At 38.6% G+C, this 20,272-nt stretch overlaps 2 protein-coding genes across 2 annotated transcripts; one reads left to right on the forward strand and one right to left on the reverse strand.

The window, feature by feature from the left end:
• The first annotated feature begins 9,567 nt into the window (after positions 1 to 9,567).
• LOC112039763 (uncharacterized) lies at positions 9,568 to 16,105 on the forward strand. The gene is made up of 3 exons (XM_024072668.2): positions 9,568 to 10,406; positions 12,272 to 12,498; positions 15,670 to 16,105. Exons 1-3 carry the CDS (start codon positions 10,183 to 10,185, stop codon positions 15,675 to 15,677), a joined length of 459 nt encoding a protein of 152 aa, XP_023928436.1. The 5' UTR covers positions 9,568 to 10,182; the 3' UTR covers positions 15,678 to 16,105.
• Positions 16,106 to 18,641: 2,536 nt separating this feature from the next.
• On the reverse strand, positions 18,642 to 20,266 carry LOC136065456 (probable sulfate transporter 3.4). Its single transcript, XM_065768653.1, has 5 exons — positions 20,012 to 20,266; positions 19,651 to 19,841; positions 19,452 to 19,537; positions 19,264 to 19,340; positions 18,642 to 19,177 (listed from the first exon to the last, which is right to left on the reverse strand). Exons 1-5 carry the CDS (start codon positions 20,231 to 20,233, stop codon positions 19,034 to 19,036), a joined length of 720 nt encoding a protein of 239 aa, XP_065624725.1. The 5' UTR covers positions 20,234 to 20,266; the 3' UTR covers positions 18,642 to 19,033.
• Between the last annotated feature and the right edge of the window lie 6 nt (positions 20,267 to 20,272).

The raw sequence follows: 20,272 nt of genomic DNA on the forward strand, positions 1-20,272 counted from the left end.
GGCAAACTTAATTAGAGAAGTCTACTACCCCGACTGGCTAGCAAACGTAGTGATGGTCAAGAAAGCTTCTGGGAAGTGGAGGATGTGTGTAGACTTCACCGATCTAAACAAGGCATGCCCTAAAGACAGCTACCCTCTCCCGAGGGTCGACACTCTAGTAGACTCTACGGCTCAATACCAGCTGTTAAGTTTCATGGACGCTTTCTCCGGCTACAACCAAATCAAGATGCATGGCGATGATCAAGAAAAAACTTCCTTCGTAACCAGCCAAGGCCTCTTCTGCTACAGAGTAATGCCGTTTGGTCTGAAGAATGCGGGCGCAACATATCAAAGGCTTATGAATAAGATGTTCGCACAGCAGATCGGGAGAAACGTCCAGGTCTACGTAGATGATATACTGGTAAAAAGTCGAAGGGAAGAAGATCATTTAGAAGACCTCAGGGAAACGTTCAACACTCTTCGCTCTTACAACATGAAGCTTAATCCAGGGAAGTGTGCCTTTGGGGTGACGGCAGGAAAATTCCTAGGATTCATGGTTTCCCAAAGGGGCATCGAGGCTAATCTAGACAAGATCCGGGTTATAATGGAGATGGCACCACCAAAGAATGTGAAGGAAGTACAAAGCCTCAACGGCAAGATAGCAGTGCTAAACAGGTTCGTCTCCAGGGCAACGGACAAGTGCTTACCCTTCTTTCGCACACTAAAGAGATCTTTCGAGTGGACCACCGAGTGCCAACAAGCGTTTGAGGAATTGAAAGCTTACCTCTCTTCCCCACCACTGCTGAGTCCCTCGTAACCAGGAGAAGAACTTTTTCTCTATCTTGCCGTCTCCCCAGCCGCCGTTAGTGCCGCCTTGATCAAAGAAGAAGAGAAAGTACAGAAACCTGTGTATTACACTAGCCGGGCATTACGCGGAGCCGAAGAAAGATATCCACCCATGGAAAAGCTTGCTTTCGCGCTGGTTACGGTAGCACGCAAACTAAAGCCGTACTTTCAAGCCCACACGATGATTGTCCTTACTGACAAGCTTTTGCGACGGGCGATGAGCAATCCAAAAGCTGTCGGGCATTTGGCACTCTGGGCTATAGAATTAAGCAAGTTTGACATCCAGTATCGCCCGCAGAGTGCCGTTAAGGGACAGGTCGTTGCAGATTTCATAACTGAATTCACGAATGGTGAGGACAGGGGGGCAGAAGAATCTCCCCAATGGAGCATACATGTAGATGGATCCTCCAACAGGCAGGCCAGCGGAGCCGGCGTCGTACTACAGTCACCCGAAGGAGACACGGTAGAGTGTATGGTTCGCCTTGAATTCCCTACCACCAATAACGAGGCGGAGTACAAAGCTCTGATAGCAGGGCTTAACCTCGTAAAAGCAGCAGGAGTCGCAAAAGTGATCGTTTACTGTGACTCCCAAGTCATAGTCAACCAGATAAATGGGGAGTATGAATGTAAATGCGAAAGAATGAAGAAGTATCTGGACCAAGCAAGGAGGAGGATAAACGAGCTGAAGGTCAAAATTATACAGATCCCTCGGGGAGAAAACGAACAAGCCGACCGCCTAGCCAAAGCCGCTTCAGCTGAACACATGGCCACCATTAGTAATATACTTTCCTTCACACAGCTCTCTCCACTTATAAATTCTGTCGACGTACAGGAGCTCGGTCCCCAAAGCGATTGGACCATGTCGTTAACTTCTTTCTTGAAGAACGGCATATTGCCAAATGAGAAGGAAGCTGCATGAAAACTGAAGGTCCAAGCAGCGAAGTTCGTTCTGATAAGAGATGTCTTGTATAAGAGAGGTTTCTTCCGCCCCTACCTACGATTCCTAGGTCCTGAAGAAGCAGATTACGTCATGAGAAAAGTGCACAAGGGAATCTGCGGAAACCACTTTGGATCAAGATCACTAGTACACAAGCTAGTACGAACCGAGTACTTTTGGCCAACCATGCAGAAGGATGCCGAGGCTTATGTGAAGACCTGCGACAAATGCCAAAGGTTCAGCAATGTCATCAGACAACCACCCGAAGAACTCACCCCGATGACGGCACCATGGCTGTTCGCTCAATGGGAGTTGGACATCATGGGGCCGTTCCCTACGGCAATACGACAGTTGAAGTTTCTAATTGTTGGCATTGACTACTTTACGAAGTGGGTGGAAGCTGAAGCCTTGGCCACCATTACAGGAAAAAAACGTATGGAGCTTCGTTTGGCGATGTATCATATGCGAGTTTGGCATTCTTAGAGTCTTAGTCTCGGACAACGGGAAGCAATTCGACAACGACTCCTTCAGGGACTTCTGCTCGCAATTGGGGATACGGAACCACTACTCCTCCCCCGCCCACCCCTAAGCCAATGGATAGGTCGAAGTCACAAACCGATCCTTGCTAAAGATTATCAAGACTCGGCTCGAGGGGGCAAAGGGCATATGGGCTAAAGAGTTGCCGAGCATACTATGGGCCTACAGGACAACAGCAAGGACACCAACAGGAGAGACACCATTCCGACTAACATACGGGAACGAAGCAGTCATCCCAGCCGAAGTCGGCCTCACAAGCTACAGGGTGCACAACCATGACGAAAAGAGGAATGACGAGGCCATACGTCTACAACTCGATCTGGTGGACGAAGTCAGGATGGCAGCTAAACAAAGGCTTGCACGGTACCATGACCACATGGCCAAGCACTACAACTCCTGAGTCAGACACAGAGACTTCCAGGTTGGAGACCTCATTCTAAGAAAGGTTATGGGCGCAGCAAGGGACCCCACCCAGGGAAAGCTCGGCCCAAATTGGGAGGACCCTACCGAGTTACGGCATGGCAAAGGAAGGGCACCTACCATCTGGAGGCACTAGAGGGACGGAAGTTACTGCATCCATGGAATGCTGAACACTTGTGAAAGTACTACCAGTAGGGGCGACGACGCGAAGAACAACACCACCCTTTTTGCATGCACTCAGACTTATCAATTACTTTTTTAAGTATTTGCTACAATAAGCCCAAAGGGCAGTTTTTTTTTTCTACTTAAGTATTTACTACAATAAGCCCAAAGGGCAGTTTCTTCTACTTATGTTTTTGCTACAATAAGCCCAAATGGGCAGATTTTGTTTTCGAACTACTTTTTATATTGATGCATGACAATAAGAAGGAGTTTATTCAGAATTACTGAAGTATCTACTTACAAGTTCAAATTCACAAAATGCGAACGACCTTAAAACCTAAAAGAAGTGGCAAAGCCAATAAACTCAGCTTTTTAAGCTGACGGTCTAAATAAAAAACTGAAGAAGTGGTTAAGTCCACAATAAACTCAGCTCTCAAGCTGACAGTCTAAATAAAAGACTAAAGAAGTGGTTAAGTCCACAATAAACTCAGCTCTCAAGCTGTCGATCTAAGTAAAAGACTGAAGAAGTGGTTAAGTCCACAATAAATTCAGCTCTTAAGCTGACGATCTAAATAAAAGATTGAAGAAGTGGTTGTCCACAATAAACTTAGCTCTCAAGCTGACGGTCTAAATAAAAGACTGAAGAAGTGGTTAAGTCTACAATAAACTCAGCTCTCAAGTTGACGGTTACAATAAAAAACCGACGATCTGCCGTACACAAGATGAGCGAAATAAGCTGACGGTCCAATAAGAGCCAAAGAAATCAACGATCAACAGAAAAGCTGACGGTTTGAATAAAACTGATGGCTACATTAAACGGGCATCACAACTCTACTCTGTGGGATCATGACCAATAACTGAGCGAGCCCAACATTAAACAACTTCAAAAATAAAGGAATAACCAAAAAATTCCTAGCAGAAGAGTGACAGCCTTATTAAAACAGTAATTTAAAGGCTGACGACCTCATCCAGCAGAAAAGAAAGTAAATTTAGAAAAGAAAACTCGAGCAAATAGCCCGACGTACATACATAAAAAGCAACGGGTGTTAAACAAAAGTCAATCAGTGTTCAAATTGAAACCTCAAAGACAAAGGGGGCACTTAAAAAACATTATCCAAAACAAAATACAACTACAAAAAGAAAAAACTACAAGGAACGTCACTTAGAGCCTTTCTACTTCTTGGGAGTTGAAGGGTCTTCCAATATAAGGATCTCTGGTGAAGGGTGGACGGGAGGATTCGCGGCAGGTTGGGCTAAAACAACTCCACTATCTGCATGTGGAGAATCCTCCTGGTCGTCACCACCAGCAGTAATGACGTCAGTAGCAGGCGTCATCGGTTGGGCGTTGTCCAGGGTAATCCCAGATAGGTCCAGTTCAGGGAAGGCTGACGTAACTTGTTTGAGGCAATCATCAAATCCCGTGCCATAGTAGCCACCACAGGAATCAATGAAAGAGTCTAACGCTTTGAATTTCTCAACAGCGTCAGCCCCTGCCGTCTCCAACTGACCACGAAGAGTCGTCAGCTCTCTCTCTAGCTCGCCTTTCTGACGACTCGCCTCTTCCAGCTTCTCCCTTACCTCTTTCAGCTCAACATTAAGTACACGTACTGCCTTCTTATACTGAGCCTGCTGGTCTCGCATGTTAGCATTATGTTTGCTAACACGAGTGACGACCCCCTCCTTGGCGAAGCACTGGTCTTGAAGCGCCTTTACGTGAACCAAGGCCTACAAAAGAATACAACCGTCAGTCATTAAACAAGAAAAATTAAGCAAGGATCAGTTAAAGGCTGACGGCTTACCCGTGAGAGATCAAACAAAGCGGATGACCCCAGTTCTTTCGTCCCCGGCTGAGCACAAGGATCTATATCCGTCGGTCTTATAAGTGCTTCAATGGTTTCGACGGCAAAATCCTCGTGCGTCAGCAGGCTACGGGGCCCCTTCAGGACGAGACCAAAAGAAGTCATAACACCCTTCCCTGCTCCATGGCCTGACTTGGGGGTCGACTTCTCGGGGAGCTCACTCCCAGGAGTGACGGCTGTCTTTTTCAAGGGACGATTGACATTCCCGTCAGGTTTCCTTTTCAGAGAACCCTTAGTGACGGTCTGGGGGGCAGACGTAGACGTCACCTCCCCTTTTGCCTTCTTTTCCTCCTTTTGACGGGCAGCGGTAGCCTAATCCGTTGCTTAGCTGTGTCCATTTCTGCAAAAGAAATGCATAAGGGAAATTGACGACTAAAAGTACAAAAATGACGAGACAAGGAGATCAAGAAACTCACGGTGACGGGAAAATTCTTCTAATCTGCGAGCTTTAGGCGTCGGTTCGGGACCTCCGCAGTACGCGTGAAGAGTGTCGAGGGTAATTAAGTCCCGACACGATCGCTCTTCTATAGGAATCTCCAAAACCCGATGGATGAAATCTTCCTGCTCGTCGGTTATTAGTGGGCGAGTGAAGGCTGAAAAAGAACAAACAAATTGCCGACGTTAAAACCATTCAAAAATAGATTGTGATACGCAGAAAACTGACGAGGACAAAAGCTGACGGTTAAAACCTGACTCCCTAGCAAACGCCCAAGTATTATCAAAATAACCAAGAGGTATCGTCTCCCACTCTTCTTGACGGCACACCCAATCCGTCCCTTTGACAAAAAAGAACCTACTCTTCCAGGCTCTATTAGAATCTGACATCTCAGACACCAGCCTCAACTCCTTCTCCCTGACGGCGAAGTGATACATCCCCTTTGAAGAAGAAAGGTGCCGGGGTCTGTAGCAATAAAAAAATTCATCCAAGGAAAGCTGACGGTGGCCTCCACTTAGACGACCCCACAGTATCTCAGTACCAATAAAGATTCTCCACGAGTTTGGAGCAATCTGACTGACAGATAAACCAAGGAAATCAGCCAACTGACGGTGTAAAGCCGTCAGAGGCAGTCTTAACCCCGCAGCAAACATGACATCGTACGTGCCAACATCTGCAGTTCTTCCCGTATAACATTTTTCATCATCCTCAGGCAGACGGATAGGAATATAGTCAGGGATTTGAAAATGGGTGCGTAACTCTTTAAAAATTTTGAGTGTTATCTTTGGGAGGAACTTATTCACAGCCCACTCCTTGGGAAGGATGAAGGGACGATTACCTCCAGGACTTCCAGAAGTCCCTTCACAAGACTCCTCGTCACCCTCATCCCTATCACTATTTCTCTCCCCTACTCCAACTTCACTCTTCTCACCTACTTCCTCCTCCTGGCCGCCGTTTCTCTGACCTCCTACCTCATCGACGGGAGTTTGGGCTGACGTCTCCCTCTCTGACGACTAGGAAAAACTCCCGGACTCACTACCTGAACCAAATACCTTGTCGTAGCCCGCTCCATTACCGACCGACGACCGGTCACTCGACGCGTCATTCGACATCTGACTACCTACAAGTGACGGGTGTAATCTAAGCACCTAGGATGACGACCTCACTTTAAAGAAATTAATTGAAATGAAGTATGTGCAAGGAAAGAAAAGAAAGTTACAAGTTTTTCAAAAGTGACGGTTGAAGAAGTGACGATAGAAATGATGGCAATGCTGACGGAGGATGGCGACGGATTTGCTTTCCAGGAATTAGTAAAAGCGAAATAGGAAAAATGGGAGAGGTGGGCCACATATATATAAGGGAAACGCACGGAAGACGAAGCGATGCCCTCGTCCAGAAGCGGAGCCAACCGAAATTCGCCACGTATCCAAAGCATTTAATTCCAACCGTATCATTTTCTCTCTCCTGGCTAAAATGAAGGACAACAACAAAAAGTAACTCCATAGCCCGTCAGCTTGAACTGACAGAGATATGGAGTAGGGGGCAACTGATACGTAAAAATAAACTATGATTAACCCGTCAGCTTTTCATTTACGAAATATCCTACAGTCTAAGCTGACGGCATTGGACAACTGGAAAAGCTGAAGGATCCAAGGCTGATGGACAGTGATTCGGAGCTTTTGGGCAGTCCATAGAGCGTAGCAGGGAACTGACGACGACATGGCTGAAGGGGATAAGGCAAGCTGACGACCCTAAGGCCGACGGTTAGAAGTAAAACTTTGACTTAGCCACCACGCATGATTGATAAGGAAATTACTTGTATCCCACGCTCAGTGTTAGAGTCCTATAAGGAAAGGATTCCGCGATCCACGCTCATGAGAATTCCTATAAGGAAAAGACTTCTACTCCAAGGAAAAAAGGTCAATCCTCAACTACTATAAAAGCCCCAATACCCTCACAAATCGAGGTACGCATAATTAACCCTTCTCTAGCACTCTAGAGTTGAAAGAAGTTCTAACTTGACCTTCGGAGGGTATTTGGCCGGCACCACACCGGTGCTCTGTGTTAGGTCTTCTCTTTTCTTTGTGTAGGTGTCATTTCGAGGGTATGAGCATTGTGCAACTCACTGTTGATATTTTCGGCATCATCAAGTTCTTCAAAGCAATAGCTTGTCCATTATTGCATCGCCACACATTTGTTTTGAAGAACTCTTGTTGCGAAGGTACCCGACGAGACAGCGACGGTTTCTCGCCACATCACCCTTTGAGAAAAATCTAGAACCTCCAGATCCGAGGAACTCCGATGATCCCTATGTCCTACACAGTTTGATCTCTCTCCCTCATGTCCTTTCTCTTTCTCTTCTTCTCCTCAAGGTTCCTAGGGTAGGGACTTCGGTTAGGTTATGTCGTGTTTTGTTATTGTTCAATTTGATTTTTCACTTCTACCAGTTTTGCTAATTAATATATTTGATTAGCTCAAACGAATTCAACTTTGCTGAATTTTTGTTTTTTTAAATTAAGGCCATGTGGCAACTTAGATTAATATTTTAATATCATTGTTAGCCATCTAAATATTTTTCATTCAACACTTAACGGTAATGACTATTTTAATACAATATCAAAATGTTAAGGACCAAATTGACACATTTTAAAGGTTAGAGACCAAATTGATAAATAGCTTAAAAGATAGGGGCTAAATATGTCATTTACCCTTAAAACTTTAAAACATGATTTTTTTTTCCTCGAAAAGATGTGCTAATAAAAAAAAGTGTTTTCCTATATATAGATGCATGTAATATTTCTCTCAATATTTTTTGCTCAATAATATTTCTCTCAATATATGAACAAAAATGGACCTCTTTCTCACACACACGTATATGGCTAAATGCTAATTGAGTAAGTATATTCAATAACAAATGAGAGATTACACGTGGAAAGGGGACCTAAGAATCTCCTCTAGAAGGCAAAACACCCAAGGAATATCTCAAATACTAGTTACATAAGACACCTTTGGCATGTGAAAAGGTTGGTATAAAAAAGGGAAAAGGTAAATTACATTTTAAATTTAATATTTTGTACTTCAAAAGTTTTCAATTAGATTCTAAAGTTTCATATTGTTATATATATATATATATATTAAAAGTGGAATTGTTGCAAATTAAACCTATAATTTGGTTTAGTTTGAAATTGAACTTTAAACTTTTAGAGAAATATTAGGCTGCATTTGTTTTGGGTGAAAACTACTTCCGGAAATGCTTTTCTGTAAATGCGGATGTTTGGTTGCGCATGAAAAATAGCATTTCCGGAAATTCATTTTAGTTGACCGTAAGTCAAAGGTGAAATTCTTTTCCCTTTTTATTTTTACTTCAAATGCCATTTTCCGGAAAACAGAGAGAGAGAGAGCACGAAGAGAGAGAGAGAGAGAGAGAGAGAGAGAGAGAGAGACCCAGACCAGTGACCAAGCCCCACGAATCGCCGGCGAGAGAGACCAAGCCCAGAGCAACCGCACGAGCAACTGCTGGCGACCTTCGACCCATGAACTGACGGACCCAGAGCAACCCATTGCCTTCGACCCAGAGCAACCCACGAACCTCAATCTCGTCGTCGACCCAGACCCATCGCTCTTTCTTCCTCGATCTCTCAGTTTTTTTTTTCTAAAGTTTGATTGTTGTTGTTGTTGTTGTGGTGGTGGTGTGGTGGTGATGTTTTGGTGGTTATGACTTTTGATTGCCGGAATTTGCTGCTGGAATATGTTGTTGAATTGGCTGCAATTTTGAAATTTTTTGTAATAAAATTTGTTTGGATGCTGAGAAAATGTGAAAAATTGTAGGAAAATAGCATTTTCAAAATAGAACCAAACACATGAAAATATTTTCTACAACAATTTTTATAATAAAACCAAACACTTTAAAATATTTTCCTTTCCCAAAAATAACATTTCCGAAAAATAGGTTATTTTTCGAAAATTATTTTACGTAAACCAAACGGACCCTTAAGGACTTACTCATTCTTACCCTTAAATTCACACTTTGCTTATATGTCAACTTTTGATTGAATTTTATCATTTTCAAGTACATGTAGTGGACTATGTGAAAGCGTTGAAATCCAATCAAAAGTTGACATATAAGCATTGTGTGGATTTGGATGCGGAAATGTGTGTGTCCCTAGCATTTCTTAAATTGTTAAATTTTTTTTAGAGGGTTAATTTTTTTTTTAAGATCAATCTCCAAGTTAAATTTAAAAATTTCAAATTTAAAAGATAAGATAAGATTTAAATGTGATTTGTTTTTGAATGTGATTTAAAATTTTAAACTGTACTTTATCTAAAATAATAAAAAGAGACCTCCAAAATATATATAGGAAATTTTTATTTTTTTATATTTTTTCCTTTCTTTTTTTCTTGTGCTCGTGTGTTTGCGTACGGGCTTCTGTAATTTGTAGCTCTACGCATGGTTTTCCAACAACAAACGAAACTCATCACGAGAAAGAAAACAACTCTTTCTCTCTCTCACTCCAAACTCCAAAAAGCTCTATTCTTTGTTCTCTCTCACTCTCTCAACGCATCTCAAACGGTCAGCTTTTTACTTCTTCTTCTTTGTTTAGTCTTAAGGAATTGGATTGTAATTCAAATCTGATTTTCATTACAATCTGTAAGAAAAACTAGGATTTGCTTCAGCAACTGGTATTATATATTTTTTTCTGGGCAAAAGTTTTCAGATTTATATAGGCTAGTTTCAGATCCGAATCCATAAGACACATGGGTTTGAATATAGGAGGAAGATTGACAACTTTATTGGAATTAGATTGATTTGGGTGTCGAATTTTGTTATTGAAGAACTGGGTTTTCTTTGAAAAGTAGTTTGGAGTTCAGAATTATGAGTTTAAAGTGTATGTCGTTGATTATTTTGAGTTTTTGAGAATTGGGTTTCAAGGAATTGGGTTAAAAGAAGCAAAATTTTGTGACTTTGGAGGGTGGTTTTGGGTGTCTGAGAAGAGGTTATTGTAGTCATGTTCTATGGTACACCGGCATGGGACCCTTGGCTTATTGTTGCCCAAATTCTTTGCCTTCAATGCTTATACTATCTCTCTCTAGGAGTATTCTTGACATTTCTAGTCGGGACTCGAGTGTCTCGGATGAGCCTTGTGTATTTCTTTGATTATGCTACTGTCACTACCTCTACCGTGACTGGTTGGTGTGTCATTGCTTCGTTTTTGTTGAGCTCTCTTGCAGGGTGAGAATTCCATTTCACTTTTTATTTATTTATTTGTAATTTCATTTCTTAGATTGTTTGGTTTTGATGTATGTGGCTTAAATGTGAAACTAATTTCATATTTGTATTCAGCACTACATTTCTGAGTTATGAGAAATTAGAAATATTTGTAGAGTTCTATGATCTATCTCCTGCCTTTTACTGTCCAACTCAAGTTTGTGTGAGTTTTAATTCATGGTATGATACAGATACGATGATGTTGTTACTAAACCTTTATTAATTGTGATGAAGTATATGATTCCACTTTGGTTATTCCTCTTAATTAAGCACCAAGTTGTCCTTCTCGTATTTTCCTAAGTATTTATTTTTTGTTTTTGGTTTCTTTTTTTTTTTTGAGAAGATTTGCTTTTGGTTTCTGATTTGTCTTGTATCCAGTAACCTCCCAGTTAAACGTCCTCACGTAGGTGTATTTATTTTAGAAATACGTCTTTCAATTACTTTAACAGAGAATATGACTTTAGATAGAATAACTTATCCCAAAAAAAAAAAAAAAAAAGACTTCAAATAGAATAGAATTGAAGAAAGAATACAAGTGGCTGACCCTAATTAATTTGTTGAGGATACATAGCTGACCCAGAAATTTGGGATTAAGGTTGTTGTTTTCTTTCAATTACTTTAGTGTGCAAAAGGTTGGTTATAGGGTTGTTTGTGGTTGTCATGTAAAGTCTATTGTTAAGCATTCATCTATTGCACGTATACCAATGACAAATATATAATTTTATACATTGCACTTTTGAAGTCTTTGGGCAATATCCTCTTAATTTTTATAAGATACATATGAGATGCCAAGTATGGTGACTATGGGTTTTCATAGTCAGCTGTTTTTACCATTCCTCCTTTTCATATCTCATTTTAACAATTAGTTTTTCTTGCCCTCAAACCTTTGATTTTGACCTTTAACGTTTGTGCTTCATTCTTTTGAGTTCAACTGTTTAACTATTGATTACATACTTTTTAAGTTGGGTCATTAACGTTCCTTTTGTGTATTATTAACACAAGATGGCAATGTGATCATTTGTATTCTTGTTGCCAATTTGGGCTTGTCTTGTTTAATATTGGACATCCTCAAACTTGAAGCTAATCTAGGGCTCTCCTTAATGGAGTCACTCTAAGATTTGAGCATGGGTAACTTTTCTTCGTCTTTATATGTGTAGTTCAAGACATCCTAATGATTTTCCCTTTTGGTTGATGTGGCTTGTGCTACCCTTCTCAGAAAAGATGGTGGCTACTTCTGTTCTTGGCCAAAAGATGTTGGCCATTTTTAGTCTATTTGAACAAAGATGTCCCCCTCCCCCCCTTCTTTCATATCAGTGCTAGAAGCTGTACTGATTTTCACTTTGATCTCATAATGTCTCCAAAATTTGGTGGGCATACTATTAGCTGGTTTCTAGTTGCTTGTTGTTAATAAAAATGGGTTATTCATGAGGATAAATGAAGACTATATTTGTATTGCCAACATAGAGAATGTATGGTCTAGGTCACTTTCTATCTGTTGACTGTTGTTGCATGCTTTTACAGGTGGTATTTATGTGTTTGTTAGACTTGTTTTTCTGCTTTGTGAAGATGCCCCATACTTTTAAACTCTATTTATGCTGGTGTTTCCACAACATGTCTTTTATGCAGTTTATTACTTGAGATCATTTTAACTTGAATTAGATAATGGAACCATTGTAAAATGTAACCATTCAGATGAATGGTAAGTCTAAAGGCTATTCCTAATAATGGTTTCTAGATATGTATTACCTTTTTTTTTTTTTTTGGGGGGGTGGGGGGTTCAATTGAAGTGGCTTCTCTTGTTAATGAGCAAATGTTTCTTGTTTATACAGAGCTGGCATTATGCTTCATTTGATTGAGAGGTACAAAAAGTGCTTAGACTTTTCAGCCACAGTGTACATCATCCATCTCTTTATATGCATCATATATGGAGGTTGGCCTTCTTCAACAACATGGTGGGTTCTGAATGGCACTGGAGTTGCAGTGATGACTTTGCTAGGTGAATATCTGTGCAAAAATCGTGATCTGCAAGAGATTCCCATTACACGACTCCGTTCAAGTAAGAAATTTTCTTCCGCATGTTCTTATCAAGATAAATTTTCTTCACCCCTATATGTTTTATTGCTGAAAGAGTTTTATGTTAAATCTGTACCTGTTTCATAGTTCACTATCAAACAATAGTTATCCTCCCAAAAGAAAAAGTTCCCTTTCAAACAGTGCCGCCTGTCTAATTTTTAGTGAGGATGAATCTCTGGTCTGTTATTCAACTTCATATTTTGCAATGTTATACGTCATGCTGTTTTATAACTCTGTTGGGGATTGCACGTTACAGTGTGGATTATGATAGCATTTATGCTTAAATGTTTGCATTTGCACTTTGAATTTTTTTTTTTTTTTTTGTTTTGGGTTGGAAAATGATGAAAGCAATGCTTTATATTGATTTTATTTATCATGACATAATCCAAGACATTTGCAGTGAGCTCTAGCTCAAATGACACCTCCTCTCCTTATAAGAGCAAGGTGAAGAGTAAGGTCGTTCGTTCAAGACCCACTAGGTGTGTGTGTAATTACCAATTAAAGGGAAAAAAATCCATAATCCAGGAGCACTGGCACCATTGCTTGTTAGACGGAATGGAACATTAAACTTCCACATCTCCCCCTGTTCTCTTGATGCTCAACCCTTTCGGTCAACCTTCTCTTTTTATGGAGATTTTCAATTATTGACCGCTTGTGGGTTGAGCATAGCTTGTATTCATGATCTCAAGCAAGCAGCCATCAAATTGTTATTATTTATTTATTGTTGTGGTGCATTGTTATATTTCTTTCCAGCACTTGTTGAATGTGTAATGGTTCACTTGCTTTGCATTTTCATTATTGATTTTGATATGGTATAATATGGTTTGATAGTGTGATATTCTTTTAAATCCCTTCATGTGCACTGAAGAAGTTGCTGGTTGATATTTGTTTATTTATCTACTTAATGATATGAAGAAATTTTGACCTTTTCTATCTGATTGAATCCATGAGTGAGTTGTGTGCAAATTAATCTTTGGTTATTTACCTCCCATTAGACATTAGTCCATCCCTGTGTTATGCATAGGACTTATATCAACCCATTGTACCTTGGAAGCCTCTAAAAATGTATATTTTGTATTCTCAAATACACTTAAAAAAAAAAAAAAATTTGGAAACTCATATATATTCCTTAAACAGATTAATCAACCATTTTGGGAGTAAGCCCCTGTAATTAACTTAAGACAGACTTTCATTTAACCAAATTAGTTGTAAGTAGCAGTTTTCAATTAGTTCTCATGAATGAATAAGATTCCTGGAAAATGAAGTTGTTTTGTGGTTTTTAATGGGGATGCTGATGGTTCACTTTTGAAAGGGTGCAAAAAAAAGATGAATCCACTCATGTGGTTTATGTACCTAATTATTCTAGATGGTCCCTTACACACTTAAATAAACAGGTTCATTATTTCAAATCCACTTTCTTTGAAATAAAACAGGTTTGTTGCATTATAGATAGATTTCATTGTTAATTTGAAAACTTTTTTTTTGATAAGTAATAAAAATATGTTAAAAAGAAGTAGGGTGTCACTTGAGTATACAGGAAGTATACATCAAGGACAAAAACAAATCAAGTGCATTAAGTACAAAAGTCCACGAAACCATGGACCGAAGAAAAAGAATGAAAGCCTAACACTGCAACCCAATCCAGAAGAGTCTTAAGGAAGAAGAGTTTAAGATTTGAAACTGATCTCTCTAAATCCTCAAAATGCCGGTTATTCCTCTCTCGCCAAATGCACCACATCAAACAATGGGGCACAAACATTCAAATAGCAACATTTCAATGACTCCCAAACTTTCCTTGCCAACAAGCCAACAGCTCCACTACTGTTTTTGGCATAACCTAGTGAATGCGAAACAAAGTAAACACCATAGACCATAAATCAAAAGCAATAGGGCAATGGATAAGGTAGTGGTCTACTGATTCCCCATTTCTTTTACACATACAACACCAATCCAAAATCAAAATCTTCCGTTTCCTAAGATTTTATCGATAGTAAAAATATTCCCCAAAGCTGCAGTCCAAACAAAAAAAGCAACTCTAGAAGGGACCTTAGACTTCCAAACAGTCTTCGAAGGGAAAGACTGAACGAAACTTTTTGTCAGAACCTGGTAATAAGAATGAACAGCAAAACCTCTTCCCATAGCAAGTTTCCAACACATCTTATCGTCCCCACCTCCTCTCAAAGAAGCTCCATAAATTCTAGTCATTAAACTGTAAAAGGATTCCAATTCCCAATCTTCACCGTATCTTCTAAGATTTAGATCCCAAAAAAGAACACCATTTGGGAACTTCATCTAATCAGCTCATAGGCCTCCTCATTTCAACTTAAAGAAAAAGTCTCGGATAGCACACACAAAAAGAAGTGTCCCCACACCAAATGTCCTGCCAAAACCTAATAGTAAAACCGGCCCCAACCTCAAATTGGATGTGACGAACAAAAGATGGCCAACCACAGCTAATAGACTTCCACAAACTCACTCCATGAGAGCCAGTAACGGGAAGAGAGCACCAACCTCTCCCTTCACAACCATACTTTGCCCCTATCACTCTCCTCCACAAGGCCAGTCGCTCATTCCCAAATCTCCATAACCATTTTCCAAACAAGCTTTATTAAAACTTATCAAACTTCTTAGAGCTAAACCTCCAGAATGAAGAGGAGCGCAAATTGTAGCCCATTTCACTAGGTGAGTTTTTTTAACTTCCCTTTGAAAACTTAACACCTTGGGAAGTTGATTCTGTTTGAAAAACTTGACACCTTAGATAAGATTCAATTTGGATGGACATATTTGGGTCCTGTAATGTGAATCTTTGTTTTCTGTTGCTCTTAAGTCTTTAGTGTCAAATCATGAAACCTTTTTTTTTATTTTTTGTTTTTTGTTTTTCCTCCGAATGATGATTGTTGGATTGGCTGTTGAGGCATCATTATTTTTCATTATCATGTTTTTGCAAACTACAATAGAAGTTACATTTTGATTGCATTTTCAGTTTGGTTGGTTTACATTTTATTTTATAATTTTTCTTGGGGTAGCAGAACTCATGGCTTGAAATAGAATTCTTCACTGGATTAAGTTACGGTTTTCTATAAGAATTGGATGAATGTCCTTTTTCCCCTTGCTGTAGGATCAGCAGAATTAATTTGAGACTATTTACATGCAGATGTTTGACTGATACGGGAAACTGGACAGGCAAGCACAAATTTTCAGTAATGGTTGTTTCTTCAGTACTTTGGAGGATCTCCTGGATGAAGCTCATGAAGTACCAAATTTAATCTGTGCTGAGAAAAAAAAAAAAAAACCTTTACCTTTGGATTCTTTCCTTTGCTGATGGCTATGACAGAAGATGACCAAAGAAATTTGAGATGACGTTGAAATGATGGGAAGAATGAGAAATATGAGACTAGGTATGCATAGCATCACGAAATGTTTAATGTATAATTTTTAGGTAGTTTTGGAAAATCTGATGATTATTGTGTGTCTGATATCATTCCTGGTTTAATGTAATATGCTTAGGTTATATTGTTCTTATTCTTTAAGATGATCAGTTGGATGAGTTTCCAGATCACAGCTATGAAATTAGTTAAGTTTTTGATAAATGTGCCTAAACTACTTATCAAAAAAAAAAAAAAAAAAAAAATTGTGCCTAAATGTTTTTATAGGGTTAGTTCACAAGATTGCTGGATCTTTATTTCTTATAAGCTGCATGTTTCTCACCTACTTCACAAATTACATCTAAAGCTGGACCAATTATTGGTTTTGAACACATCCATCTTAGACAACATTGGGCTTGGTCTAGGAGGCTAGTGAACTGTCCTAGGTGTCTTACCTTGAGTGAGTAGCTTGTTTCTTGGTTCTTGCTTAGGCTTAGTAGAGGGTTTATCTAATAAACTTATCATTAGTGCTCTCTCTCTCTCACATGCACACACCCATCCACCACATGCGTACATACTTGCAAACTCAAGATCTGAATGCATGCAAAAGTAAACACCATATTGCTCTCACCTCATCTTGGAAATCCACTTTACTTTCCTTTTTTTTTTTTTTTGGAAATCCACTTTACTTTCCTAAGTGAACTCAATTTAGTCCTTATTTTGAATTTTTTTGGTTGCATATATAATTCCTTTCCTTTTGTTCAGCTGTCTAATGGATCATCTGCTTGAACTTGCGTCTTCTTCTCTATCTTGATGCATGTTCAACATGGCTTCCCTCTTGTTTTCATGATGTCTTTAACCCAAACTAAAAAACTTTTCAATGGTGCATACTTTGATATTTGTTGCTTATGAGCAAAGCAGATTAGAAGGCTTCACCTAATCGTGTTAACAGTTTGGCCATGTTTGTCATCCATGCTTTTGTTTCTTATCGTATCACCTTGGATCTATCTTGTCTCCTTTTTATCTACTGTCAAGCTAAGAAACAAAAGTGTGTGGATAAGATGTTTAAGATGACTGAGCTAAAGAAGAAAATAGAAAGAAAAAAGAAAAAAGAAAAGCAAGGAAAAACTGACCAAGTTTTAGGTTTATTGATGCATCGTTGTTGGTCTTATTCTACTTGACAGGTATTATGATATGTCAAGTATTATATGATTTCTTCATTTTAATGCATAGCAGTGAATATTGTCAATTCCAAGTCATATTTTAAGGTAGGACGTCTTCAAATTAATATCTATGGGTTTTTATCTCAAGGGATACTCTACTCCTAAAAAAATCAGATTATTAGAATGATATGAAGGGTGAGGTTGTGCATTGCAAACTTCTTGAATCAGTGTTGTTAAAAGTACATTTAGGTGTGTTTAAAGCTCAAAACTCAAAACCATAAAGTTCTAAGTCCTTGGCCAAAGCAAAGCTTTCTTAATGAAGCATGTCTTAAGCACGCTTTCTTGTTACTTTTGCAAGAAGCAAAAAGCGTGCCTAATAACTGTTTTTGCTAAAAAAGTATGAATCATTAAAATTAAGAGCTTGATCTTGAAGGAAATGATATGAACATTGATTTATTATTTTACAAACACTTTCTTAAGGTGTTGTATATTGCATGAATTATACTGTATTTTGTTTACATGTAAAAAAGATATGAACAAAGATAACAAAGATAATTTACTATTCATGTGCCTTTTAGTCTCTATCTTTTGGATATATCTTGATTGAACCATTTATTGAATTTAATTTTAGCTATCATGGTTATTATTATTTTTATGAAGGACAAGAATATCCTATAAAATGATATGTTTGAATTTTTTTAAGACTAGATTATTATCATATTGTTCACTAATAACACTTTTCAAATTTACTATATAATTTAAGAAAAATGAAATAACTTGTGTAAAATTTGAATTAATAAATTTTGTGTAATTGGACTGTCCATTTTAGCTAATAGACAAATATATTATATTTTGAGTTCATTAACTTATTTTTATTACATATTATGTATCTTTAGAGGTTATATATTGTATATAATTTATGAAAAATATGCTCATTACTTCAATCAGGTCTAATGCCTCATCCATTAGACCGCAATATTATTATATATCACTGTTTTGAGTAATTTCTTCTGGCTATTGTTAAGAATCATGAATATGCAAAATGCATCATCCATTAGACCAGAATATTTAGCTTGGTGAAGGAACAATTGAAGAAGATAAAACCACAGTGCAAATTTTGTGAAAGGATGGATCTTAGACTCTTCATAGAAAAATTTCCATCCAATATGAACATGATCATTGCCACTACATGTAATTCAAGCCTATCCTTAAGCATGCCAATATAATAAATTTGTTCATGGAACTTGCATTAGTCACTTTTATTTTTTAGGTACGAGAGAATTTGAATCCTATGACGTCTATTATACTACGATTCTTCTTTGCCTTTATGCCAAAACATCAATGGATTTCTTTTTTGTAGATGAGATTTGAATTGAGATTCTTTATTTGAAAATAAAATATTTTATCGGTTCAGCTAATTAAAATCCACTAGATCTTGGACTATAGGATACAATAACAATTTGGTTTGCCAAATAGGATTGATCTTCCAAATTGTAGTAATATTAATTTTTGTTGGGTCAAGAGCTCAACCATTTGGACCTCCCATTAGACATTCAATGGTTTAAATCCCCTGCCCCAAGTATCAAATTATCAATATATATAAGAATTTTTTTTTTCCAGAAGATTGTAATTTCATTAATGAGAAATGTCGTTCTCTAAAAATAAACAATAAAATACATATATGAAAATCAGCGGTTAGGATGAAATTTAACTACCAGGATCCTCAACCTGGTGAGCTGCACTAATTTAAACTTCAAAATCTCTTCTTAGAAGAGCATAAAAACTCTTTATTCATCTTGTCCACTGAAAAAAGGGAAAAAACAAAAAGGAGAAAAATCTCATAGCCTTAAAAACTCTTCTATAAGGAAAAACAAAAGAAATTCCTCTCTTGAGTCCTGACTTTAGAACTCTTCCAAGACTGCCACGGTCTTCGAGTGTTAAGTCATCTCTTCATGTCTTTCCATTGTTCTGCAGAAGCTCATTTTGTAAATCATGGCTGAGCTCTCCACAAAGATGAAGTGTGAGCCACAGCTTCTCCAACAGAGAGATAGATACCGTGTGGCCCAAAGGACTCTGTGATTTCTGATTGATCTAGCTTTTCTGTTACGCTTCCGACAGGATTTGCCAACACAAGCTACATAACAAGCAGATAATGAGCAAGTTAGCAATATGCTTTCCTTAATCACAGATTTTTTAACTTGCTATTATCACTATTTTTACCTTAAGTGATCTTTTCTCCAACGTCTTTTTGATTTCACATAGTGTGTCAATGCCACTTGTGTCTATTGCTGTCACAGCTGAGAAAATAATAAAATTGTAAGCCAAAATGTACCAGAACACTTGCAACTTGCAAGTTTAATGATACTCACAACTTCAAGTTTGTGATCAAGTTGGATAACTGAAAGTACCTGTCATGTCTAAAATTACACATTTCAGTGAACTCCCATTATTTTCTTTTACCCACTCTTCCTCCTCTCGAACCCATCTTAATATCCTGCACCAAGAATTTTTACTCAGTAAGAGATATATAAGTCTAGGAGATGCTTAAAAGTATCATTACAGTTGCCTAATGCTATGCTGTAATTTAGATAACATAATGGAACTGACCTTTCTTGCAAGTAGGTTGAGTTTGCAAAGTAGATGGGAGACTCAACAGCAAGAATGAGAAATGAGGGGATCCTTGAAGCTTCTCTATACCGGCTGAGGTTTTGGTATATTTGAGTGCCCCGGATATTTCCTAAGATTAGAGTGTTTGGCCTGGTGACATGCAAGAGAATCTTGAAAACTGAAACTGCAACCTGAAATTTGCAATTAAGGTGTTAGATATATCCACCATGTGATGAAATCATTTGTGCATAAAAGAGAACAAGAAAAGCTCTAGTCTTTTCTTTCCTTCATTCTATTTTGCTCTTGCTGTTTCTAATACTTTGATAAATAACGAATAATAAAGAATGAAACTTCAGCTTACCGCAATGGCGAGACCTAGTGGCACTGAAATGAAAAGAACACCGAAGAAGGAGCAGAAACAAGCCATGAAATCAAGTTTGTCGACTTTCCACAATTTGAGCGCTGCCTGATAATCTATTAGGCCAATCACTGCTGTTATGATGATGGCTGCTAAGATGACATTGGGAGTGTAATAAAACAGTGGCATGAGAAACAGCAGTGTCACAAGCACAGCTGAAGCCATGACTATATTTGACACTGCTGTTTGTGCTCCAGCGTTGTA

Source organism: Quercus suber, unplaced genomic scaffold, assembly GCF_002906115.3.
Source record: "Quercus suber isolate HL8 unplaced genomic scaffold, Cork oak 2.0 scaffold_981, whole genome shotgun sequence".
Classification (NCBI taxonomy): domain Eukaryota; kingdom Viridiplantae; phylum Streptophyta; class Magnoliopsida; order Fagales; family Fagaceae; genus Quercus; species Quercus suber.

Excerpts from the sequence above, each read along its gene's own strand:
- LOC112039763 (XM_024072668.2), top strand. The coding sequence starts at position 10,183 with ATGTTCTATGGTACACCGGCATGGGACCCTTGGCTTATTGTTGCCCAA. Across the intron at positions 10,407-12,271 it reads TTGTTGAGCTCTCTTGCAGG|AGCTGGCATTATGCTTCATT; the intron begins GTGAGAATTCCA and ends TTGTTTATACAG.
- LOC136065456 (XM_065768653.1), bottom strand. The coding sequence starts at position 20,233 with ATGGCTTCAGCTGTGCTTGTGACACTGCTGTTTCTCATGCCACTGTTT. Across the intron at positions 19,538-19,650 it reads TCAACCTACTTGCAAGAAAG|GATATTAAGATGGGTTCGAG; the intron begins GTCAGTTCCATT and ends TTCTTGGTGCAG. Across the intron at positions 19,178-19,263 it reads TGGAGAAAAGATCACTTAAG|CTTGTGTTGGCAAATCCTGT; the intron begins GTAAAAATAGTG and ends CTTGTTATGTAG.